Source organism: Danio aesculapii, chromosome 3, assembly GCF_903798145.1.
Source record: "Danio aesculapii chromosome 3, fDanAes4.1, whole genome shotgun sequence".
NCBI lineage: Eukaryota > Metazoa > Chordata > Actinopteri > Cypriniformes > Danionidae > Danio > Danio aesculapii.
This window is the reverse complement of record NC_079437.1, coordinates 3,668,341-3,679,589: the sequence shown is the minus strand read 5'-3', so window position 1 is coordinate 3,679,589 and position 11,249 is coordinate 3,668,341. Positions and strand designations below refer to the sequence as shown.

General features: G+C 38.1%; 1 protein-coding gene across 1 annotated transcript in view; it reads left to right on the top strand.

Moving 5' to 3' along the window:
* LOC130216711 (sphingosine kinase 2) overlaps nucleotides 1–7,252 on the top strand; it is a 48,186-nt gene extending 40,934 nt beyond the window's left edge. The window contains exon 2 of the mRNA XM_056448592.1: nucleotides 3,577–7,252. Within this exon, the coding sequence (XP_056304567.1) occupies nucleotides 3,577–4,288 (712 nt within the window). The 3' untranslated portion in view covers nucleotides 4,289–7,252. The remainder of the gene's footprint in view (nucleotides 1–3,576) is intronic.
* Nucleotides 7,253–11,249: the final 3,997 nt, after the last annotated feature.

Genomic DNA, 11,249 nt, shown 5'->3' with positions numbered 1-11,249 from the left:
AAGCTTTAACATAGGTGGCAAACTCCCTTTTAAAGACATTCAATTAAGGAGCTGTTTTCTAAATTTTGCATTAATGAATGAAGAATTTAAGTAAAATAATTAAACAATTTGCAGTTAAGTCATCCTCTTTGCTGTCCAAATGTACTCCAAATCTCAGTGTCCCAACAAATAGAAGGATGCATCCAGATACTATTGACCCTGTGCTGCAGCTTTGAAGCATGGGTGTGGTTTCAGCGAATACGGACACGCCCCCAGCATTTCACTCTTAATTTTCCAAGATTTTGATCTAGACACATACTTCTAATCTAAAGATGATCAGATTGGATAGAAGAACACAGGTATCTAATAAAAAGGAGACTGGACTGAATGCAGAGCAGCAGCTAGTTTAGTTAATCTCCATAACGTAAAATGCTGATGTTCAGCAGTTCACTGTGAAGTCAATGATGTTTGCAGTCATTAACCGAAGTCATTATTCAGCCATTAGCGTGTGTTCATGAGCTCAATCTCTGCGGAGTTAAACTCAGCATTTCTTTGAACTCCAGTATAGAAGTTCACGTCTGCTTAGACACAAAAACAAAAGAAAGTATTAATGAATCACAGCTGACTTACATCTGAACAGAGCCGCTGTTTCAAGCTGGATTCAGGAGAGCAGAGCAGGTGATTTCAGGTTAAACAGCGTCTTTAGCCTCATTATAGAGTCATTTCTATTCATGAAGATGAAGCAGAGCGAAGATTTACACGAGAGATGATTAAACACCGGCAAACTGACTGCATTTCAGCTCATATTACTCATAGATTGGCTGTTGTAGTTTTGAGTGACGCGGGCGCCACCTGCAGGCGAATAACGACACTGCAGGAAACCGTCAGTTCACAGGGCGACTTAACTGAAAACATTTATTATTACACAAAAACTGCCGAATTTTACTTCAACTGTCTTCAGCAGTTTATCTAACTCAACATGTCTTTTTAATGGTTAAACATTTCAACGGAAATGTGAGAAATTACAACGCTCGCTAATGTTTGTTTACTTTAGGTAATTGGCCTGAAATTAGCTAAATAAGCTACATTTTAAAACGCTGTAAGGATTATTTTTGCCATTCAGATATAAACGAGGTTTGTATTTGAGTATATGAATGTGTTTTAATTCACTCAGGACTTTGTGTGTGTTCAGAAACATATAGCTAGCATAAATACTCCACTATGCACACTTAAAAATTCATATTTGTAGTATATGAATATCTGATGAAACTCTTAAAACCTTAAATAAAGATTCGAAATGCTGTCTGGTCAACCGACTGCACTAAAAAAAGCTTCTGAATCGACTAAAACTGAAGCTTTAATATAATATTTATATAATTATTACTGTTTATAGAAATAAACATTCATAATTAATGGGGGTATGACAAAATCTCTTGTCCTGTTTAGCAGAACCCACAAAGGAACAAGAATTACGTCTTGAAAATTGATAAAAGAACAATATTACGCACTTTAAATTGAATGATAATAGGTAAGCTAAGTGCATTTGATTATACTTTGGTTATACTATCAATTGAACGCTTACAGGATGTTTGAAAAAGCCAATATTAATGCATGTTTTGCCTGAGTTTTTGTTGTTTTGCTGACTGATATCTAATCTGTATGTATGGTGTTAGTTTAATGACAAAAGTCTTTTGAATTTTCTTTGCACTCAGTTTCACGTTGCTTTCTTACGAATTTTCTTGCGCACTCAATTATACGCTGTTCTCTTATGAATTTTCTTGCGCATTTAATTATGCGCTGTTCTTTTACGAATTTTCTTGCGCAGTCAATTATACGCTGCTCTCTTACAAATTTCTTGCGCACTCAATTATATGCTGTTCTTTTACGAATTTTCTTGCGCACTCAATTATACGCTGTTCTCTTATGAATTTTCTTGCGCATTTAATTATGCGCTGTTCTTTTACGAATTTTCTTGCGCAGTCAATTATACGCTGCTCTCTTACAAATTTCTTGCGCACTCAATTATATGCTGTTCTTTTACGAATTTTCTTGCGCACTCAATTATACGCTGTTCTCTTAAGAATTTCTTTCGCACTCAATTATACGCTGTTCTCTTATGAATTTCTCACATACTCAATTATACGCTGCTTCTTTTTAACACATTTTCTTGTGCACTCAATTATACGCTGTTCTCTTACGAATTTTCTCCCGCACTCAATTATACACTGCTTCTCTTTAACAAATTTTCTTGTGCCCTCAATTATATGCTGTTCTCCTACAAATTTCTTGTGCACTCAATTATACGCTATTCTCTTACGAATTTCTTGCGCACTCAATTATACGCTGTTGTTTTGCGAATTTCTCGCGTACTCAATTATACGCTGCTTCTCTTTAACACATTTTCTTGAGCACTCAATTATATGCTGTTCTCTTACGAATTTTCTCCCGCACTCAATTATATGCTGTTCTCTTACGAATTTTCTCCCGCACTCAATTATACGCAGCTTCTCTTTAACAAATTTTCTTGTGCCCTTAATTATACGCTGCTCTCACAAAATTTCTTGCGCTGTCATTTATACACCCCTGTCTTATGATTTTTATTGTGCACTATCAATTATGCACTGCTCTCATAAATTTTCTTGTGATCTCTCAATTATACGCTGCTTTCTTACAAATTGTCTCTGCTTTTGTTCAGTGAGAATATCGATCAGTCGCGTAGCCCGTTTACACCGGAATTGCCTTTTGCTTGCGGTTTTCATCAAGATTTAATGACTTGTGACTAAACAAAGGACGCCATTGTGATTGTGCACACCAACGCCAGGTGTAATAGCGGCATTTTTAAAAAGAAACACCTCATGTTCGTTTTTTGTTTTGACGCACCACCTAAAAAACTTTTTGTTGACGTGCCGGAGCTGCTAAAGTTAACACCACTTAGAGGCGCTCGAGGGGATCTCAGTTTTACTTTCATTCAATGAAGATGACGCATCAAGGCAAGATGAATGTGGAGCTGCTTTTTCATTGGTGTCTGAACACAAAGAGCTGTATGATAAACGCAACAGCAACAAATGTAACGTCAGTAGGAGCGGAGAGTAGCGAATGGGATTCAATAATGTGTTTTAACTTTCCTTTCAAGACTCGCATAGATGGATTTGCTCTTCAATGTTTGGACTTTCAGCAGTGAAAATTAATAAATTCAATGTTAAGCTACTTTGACACAATCTACATTGTAAAAGCGCTATCAAGATAAATTGAATTAAATAAATAAAAATAATTCAATAAACAATTTATTGTATTAAATAAATTCAATAAAGATGAATTGAATTAAATTGAATCAAGACTTGCAAGTTCATCAAGCGCCATCTAACGTCAGGGGGTGATTTTGTGCATTCACTCTGTTTAACGTTGATGAAAAACGCCTGGCTTTAAATGTAAAACAACGATGACGATAAACGTGAGCGAAAGCGTCCCGGTGTCTACGAGCCTTTAGATGTAATTTGAGCTATCTCAAGAGTGTTGATAAGATTTAAATGTACAAAATAAATTAATTAAAACATAAAAAAATTGTAATTGAATTTTGATATGTCTGTGTGTTTGCAGTGCATCTCCAGTGTGGGGTGAGGATCTGCTGACCAGCTGCGGGTTTCTGCTGTGTAAAGGTCTGGTTTCAGGTCTAGACCTGATCTCCGTTCAGCTGTCGTCAGGCGCTCGCCTGTTCTCCTTCCTCTCTTTGGCCTGGGGTTTCGTGGCGGACGTGGACATCGAGAGCGAGACGTTCCGGCAGATCGGCGCGCTGCGGTTCATCCTTGGCACACTTGTGCGTTTGGCGTCACTGCGGATATACCAGGGTAAACTGGCTTATTTACCTGCAGAAGTAACAGACTCTGTGCCTTCCACTGTTACAGATGAAAATCTCCTGAATGACCACCTGATGGCGCCACTCGAGCAGCCTGTACCGCAGAACTGGACAATTGTGGAGGAGCGCGAGTTTGTTCTGGTACTCGCGATGTTTCAGTCGCACCTGAGTGAGGATCTGATGGCAGCTCCAGGAGCACGTGCTGATGACGGGATTATTCACCTGTTTTACCTGACTGCAGGAGTTTCGCGTGCTACACTGCTGCGCCTCTTTCGTGCCATGCAGAGTGGCACGCATTTGGAATGTGGATGTGCACATTTGGTTTACGTGCGCGCACAGGCCATTAGATTAGAGCCGATGAGTGCAGACGGGGTGATGACGGTGGACGGAGAGCGAGTTCACTATGGACCTGTTCAGGCTCAGGTGCACAGAGCAGCGGCGCGCATCATCTGCTGATACACACTTGAATTTAAAGGGATAGCTCACTCAAAAATGAACATTTTCTAACTGAGCTGAAAAATGTGGGGCGGCTCAATGGCTCAGTGGTTAGCACTGTTGCCTCACAACAAGAAGGTCGCTGGTTCGAGTCCCAGCAGGGTCAGTTAGCATTTCTGTGTGGAGTTTGCAAGTTCTTCCCGTGTTCGTGTGGGTTTCCTCCGGGTGTTCCGGTTTCCCCCACAGTCCAAACACATGTGCAATAGCCATACCTGCCAAATTTGTCTCTGAAAATCCGGGAGAAATTATTGGAGTTTTCTGGGAGAAATAACAAAACGGGAGGGTGGCAGGAGATGTGTCTGAAATACGAGAGACTCCCAGGAAAAACGGGAGTGTTGGCAGGTATGGCTATAGGTGAATTAGATTAACCAACTTGGCCGTAGTGTATGAGTGTGTATGGGTGTTTCCCAGTACTGGGTTGCACCTGGATGGGCATCTGCTGCGTAAAACATATTCTAGAATAGTTGGCGGTTCATTCCGCAGTGGCGACCCCTGATAATTAAGGCGCTAAGCCAATGGAAATTGAATGAATGAATGAATATGACCGTTTTTTTTTAGTACAATCTAATAAATGCAAGGTTACTTCAGTCTAAATCAGATAAAATATGGACAAACCCAAACACTGGGTTAATTCAGTTCAATTCATCTTTATTTCTATAACACTTTTTACAATGTTGATGGTGTCAAAGAGTTAAATTTGGACCTATAACTTTAATTCAATAAAAAAACCCAGCGTTTGGTGTTAGTCCATATATTACCCCAACATTGGGTTGAAATAATGTGTATTGTCTTGTGTTGTTGGGCTGAGTTGTGTCTCTAATGTATTATGCTGGATTTCTGCTGCTGCGATGCACCAATCTTGATTTTCAGAAGTGCCAACAGTGAACATTCATGATATAGCTGTTCATCTTTATTTTTCTAGAAGTCTAAAGGTTTTATGTTTGTTATTGTTATTATTATATGAAGGGATAGTTCATCTAAAACTTTAAAAGGTCTCTCAGGTGACTTTTTCCCTTCAGTCGAACATTAAAGCAGGTTCTGAGCTGAATCTGTGGTCATTAGTGACTGATATAATGGCAGTGAAGGGTGACCAGTTTTTGAGATTAAAAATAAACACATACAAACGAGTCCAAATGACAAACTGAGGTCTTGTGAAGTAAAACGGCCAATCTGTGTAAAAAAACTGAACATTATTTACAATATTATTAGCTTTAATATTGCCACAGCCATATCACCCTGCAGATCAAGACAGGTTACTCACTGAAGATAAGCAGGGCTGAGCCTGGTCAATACATGGATGGGAGACCACATGGGAAACTAGGTTGCTGTTGGATGTGGTGTTAGTGAGGCCAGCAGGAGGCGCTCAACCTGTGGTTTGTGTGAGTCCTAATGCCCCATTATAGTGAAGGGGGCACTATACTATCAGTGAGCGCTGTCTTTTTGATGAGATCTTAAACCGAGGTCCTGACTCTCTGTGGTCTTTAAAAATCCTATGGCACTTCTCGTAAAGAGCAGGGGTGTGTTCCCGGTGTCCTGGCCAAATTCCCTCGATCAGCCCTTACCCATCATGGCCTCCCAATCATCCCCATCCACCAAACTGGCTCTATCACTGTCTCTCCACTCTACCTATAGCTGGTGTGTGGTGAGCGCACTGGTGGCTTGTCCTGTGGCTGCCGTCGCATCCTCCAAGTGGATGCTGCACACTGGTGGTGGTGTGGAGAGAGCCCTATGATTGTAAAGTGCTTTGGGTGTGTGGCCATACACGATACATGCGCTATATAAATACACGCATTACATTACATTAATGCGTTTATTATTAATCTCATAAACAGGTAACCATTGACTTGCATTATATGAATCACCAAAGAGCACAGATTCAGCCCAAAAACATCTCTAATGTTCGACTGATGGATAAAATTCACCTACATATTCAGTGGCTTGGAGGAGAGTAAACAGTAAATGTTCATTTTTGGGTGAACTGTCCCTTTAAGAGTGGTTTGACTATAAGTGGTTTCTCTCTGTGCGTGTGTGTGTGTGTGTGTGTGTGTGTGTGTGTGCGTGCGTGTGTGTGTGTGTTTATGATCACCATCAGGGCAGAAGTTTTTGTGTCTTTTGAACATAATTATTTCTCTTCCAGCCATGAAACTGCTGTACTGTTAGATTAGCTGTTATATATTGTGCTGCCTTCAGATCCTCGTGGCAAATTACAGCTCGCATTTACTCACAAGTTTTATATATATATATATATATATATATATATATATATATACACACACACTCACTGGCCACTTTATTAGGTCCACCTGTCCAACTGCTCGTTAACGCAAATTTCTAATCAGCCAATCACAAGGCAGCAACTCAATTCATTTAGGCATGTAGACATGGTCAAGATGATCTGCTGCAGTTCAAACTGAGCATCAGAATGAAGAAGAAAGGAGATTTAAGTGACTTTGAATGTGGCATGGTTGTTGTGCTGGTCTGAGTATTTCAGAAACTGCCGATCTACTGGGATTTTCACGCACAACCATCTCTAGTGTTTACAGAGAATGGTCTGAAAAAGAGGAAATATCCAGTGAGCGGCAGTTCTGTGGGCGCAAATGCCTTGTTGATGCCAGAGGAGAATGGCCAGACTGGTTCCAGCTGATAGAAAGGCAACGGTTACTCAAATAAGCACTCGTTACAACCGAGGTCTGCAGAAGAGCATCTCTGAACACACAACACGTCAACCTTGAGGCGGATGGGCTACAGCAGCAGAAGACCACACCGGGTGCCGCTCCTGTCAGCTAAGAACAGGAAACTGAGGCTACAATTCACACAGGCTCACCAAAACTGGACAATAGTAATTGGAGAAACGTTGCCTGGTCTGATGAGTCTCCATTTCTGCTGCCACATTCGGATGGTCGGGTCAGAATTTGGCATCAACAACATGAAAGCATGGAGCATCCTGCCTTGTATCAACGATTCAAACTGGTGGTGGTGGTGTAACAGTGTAGGGGATATTATACGGCACACTTTGGGCCCATTAGTACCAATTGAGCATCGTGTCAACACCCCAGCCTACCTGAGTATTGTTGCTGATCATGTCCATCACTTTATGACCACAGTGTCTCCATCTTCTGATGGCTACTTCCAGCAGGATAACGCGCCATGTCATAAAGCGTGAATCATCTCAGACTGGTTTCTTGAACATGACAATGAGTTCACTGAACTCAAATGGCCTCCACAGTCACCATAACTCAATCCAATAGAGCAGCTTCGGGATGTGGTGGAACGGGAGATTCTCATCATAGATGTGCAGCCGACAAATCTGCAGCAACTGCGTGATGCCATCATGTCAATATGGAGCAAAATCTCTGAGGAATATTTCCAGTATTGTAGAATCTATGCCACAAAGGATTAAGGCAGTTCTGAAGGCTAAAGGGAGTCCAACCTGGCACTAGTAAGGTGTACCTAATAAAGTGGCCGGTGAGTGTATATAATTGAAGGCAACATTATTATCCCACCGTTTTTTTGTTTTTGCCATGATGATAGTATATAATATCTTACTAAAGCTTAACATGTAATTTAAAAGCTTAACTAGGTTAATTATGCAAGTTATTGGACAACAGTGGATTGTTTTGTAGCCAGTCGATAAAATAATTTCATAAAGGGGGCGAATAATATTGACCTTAACAGTTCTTTACATTTTTTAAACAATAATTTTTTATTATTATTTCAGTCAAACTAAAAGAAACAAGACTTATTCCAGTCTAAAACTATAACAGGAAACACTGTAAAAACAGTGTTAAACTGCACTTGGGGAATATTTGAAGAATAGGAGTGCGAATTTTGTTTTCAACTTCATATATATTTAGGACAGAAAATCAAGTAGATGCATTGAGAGGTGTTTTGTAGAGTTTCAGTGATAAATGAAATAAATGAAGAGCAAATGATGCACATTTTATGCTGCAAACTTCTCGCATTTTCCAATCAGCTGCATTTTAAACACCGTCTTGATGCAATATCAGATCGACAAGAGGATCCACACGAAATTAACTTTCCATTTCTTTAAACCATCAAACAAGACGATAACAGCTCAAACACAACAGAAACACTTACTGCTGCTGTTGCTCCCCCATGATGATGTCACTTCCTGTATGATGTCATCAAGGGGATAGTTCACCCCAAAAATGTGAAGTGTCAACTGGTTGCAGACCTTTATGAGTTTCTTCATTCCGTTGAACCCAAAAAGAAGATATTTTGAAGAATGCTGAAAATCGGTAACCACTGACTTGCGTAGTAGGACAAACAAACACTATGGAAGTCAATGGTTACAGGTTTTGGGTTCAACAGAATAAAAAAGTGGAGAATAAATGATCATTTTGGGTTGAACTGTCGCTTTAAAGGGTTATTTAAAAGCACATCCACTCATAACTAAAGCTTGAGCTTACAATCATTCCTGCGTTCAGTTAATTATGAACTAATGCGGATTTCTGATTCATTGTGTACAGTCTTCATCTGGTTTTTGGCTGTTATTAATAATAAATGAGTCTCAGAGGGGCTTTTATTTTGCATATATTGTACTGAATTGTTTGATATGAACTGCAATACTTTCTTTTAAATGTACATTCTGTTCCTCGGAAACTTGAACACTGTGTTGCGCTGGTGTTCAGACCAGCTGAATACAGACCAATGGACAGATTCAGGTTACAGATGACTGACGGGTGTAAAGCCATATGGAGTTGATATTCTGTAAATGATTCATGATGAAGGGGATGTCCTTATATTTGTTTGTCCGTAAGGGGTTTTGCACAATGTGACATTCAGAGAGAGAGGAAAGGTGCTTTGGTTTGTTTTTGGATTAAAAATGTGCAGATGACTGCAACTGTACTGTGATATTGAAACAGCATTCTCTATACTTGACTATACATATCTACAGCTGAAGTCTGGATTATCAGCCACCCTGTTTATTTTATTCCTCAATTTCTGTTTAACGGAGGGCAGATTTTCTCAACACATTTTTAATCATAATAGTTTAATAACTCATCTCTAATAACTGATTTATTTGATCTTCGTCATGATGACAGTAAATAATATTAGACTAAATATTCTTCAAGACACTTCTATACAGCTTAAAGTGACATTTAAAGGCTTAACTAGGGTAATTAGGGTAAAAATAGGGTAGTTATTGTATGAAGATGGTTTGTCCTGTAGACAATCAGAAAAAATATAGCTTAAAGGGGCTAATAAACTTGACTTTAAAATGGTTATTAAAAAATTAACAACTACTTTTATTCTAGCCAAAATAAAACAAACAAGACTCAAGATCTTTACTTGACAGATTCAGATAGAATGATGTCCTTTGAAGAGTTAAATAGAGTCAAATATCTTCACTTAAGAAGTTTTGTTAAAGCAAATCAAGAAACTGATCTTAATAGACCCCATATTCATCTTACAAAACATGATGATAAAAGATAATCTGAGAAAAGGGATCATCATCAGAGTTTGATGGTTTGCTGACAATATGAACTCACCCGAAAATTCCTGGTGTAAGTTAAATGCATGGAAGATTTACAGTCTGAAGATTGGGAAGAAGCCTGTACTGAGGCTCACACTGTCTATTAAATCACGTCTCAAACTTACACAATATAAATGGATAATGCGGACTTAACACCAGAACAATTAAATAGATATAATAAAAACATTTGTACTAAATGTTTGGATGCTAGAGGAACCTTGTTTCACTGTATTTGGCAGTGTACAATGATTAAATTATTTTGGTAAGAGAAGGTAAGAGAAAACATCATTTCAAAACTATCCTCCTGGACTCTAAGCTGTTTTTGCTGAGCTTATACCCAGAGGACTCAAATGATAGTATTTATACAAGTATTCAGCTTGCTTTATGCCAGGGGTGTCCAAACTCGGTCCTGGAGGGCCAGTGTCCTGGAGAGTTTAGCTCCAACTTTCTTCAAAACAACTGCCAGGAAGTTTCTAGTATACCTATTAAGAGCTTGATTAGCTGGTTCAGGTGTGTTTGATTAGGGTTGGAGCTAAACTCTCCAGGACACCGGCCCTCCAGGACAGAGTTTGGACATCCCTGCTTTATGCCAAAAGATGTGTAGCTTTGCTATGGACGAAGATGCAAAGAGCAAACGCTACTCAATGGATGAGACAAATGTTGTCAAACCTGCCTTTAGTAAAGATAACTTATATACTAAAAGCTAAACAGCGTGTATTTAAACACATATGGAGTGCTTTCATTAGTTATATCAAAGAAGTGGAATTAATAGAGGAAGTTGATGAATAATTGTTGGTGGACAATGCAGTTCTGTGTTGATATATTCTTCAATATATCTATATTTGCCGTACCTAGTACACTGAAAAAGAGTAGCTTGCAAAACTGTTGCAAACTATTTATTTGTGTTGAATTTAAACAAACAAATTAAATGTAATAATGTTCTACTTAATTTGTTTGTTTAAATTCAGCCCAAATAAATTGTTTACAACCACTCAACGTAAAAACATTGAGTAAATGCAAGGAATCATCCTTGAATAATTTTTTTTCAGTGTAGTATGATAATCAGTATGATTATAATTGTCATGTTTGAATAGATTACCATTAACGACAAAAGGAGCAGTTTTACTTTTATTTTTATTTTTAATTTTTGTTTGTTTAGTTTTTAATATATATAAATAAATAAATAAATAAATAAATAAATAAATAAATAAATAAATAAATATATATAAATAAATATATATATATAAATAAATAAATAAATAAAAAAAAAAATATATATATATATATATATATATATATATATATATATATATATATATATATAGTATAATTAGTAAATGCAACCATGTTATTGTTGTAAAAAAAACGTTTGTAAAATGTTGTCTTTCAATGTGCAAAAACTGAAAACAAAAATAAAAATTATTA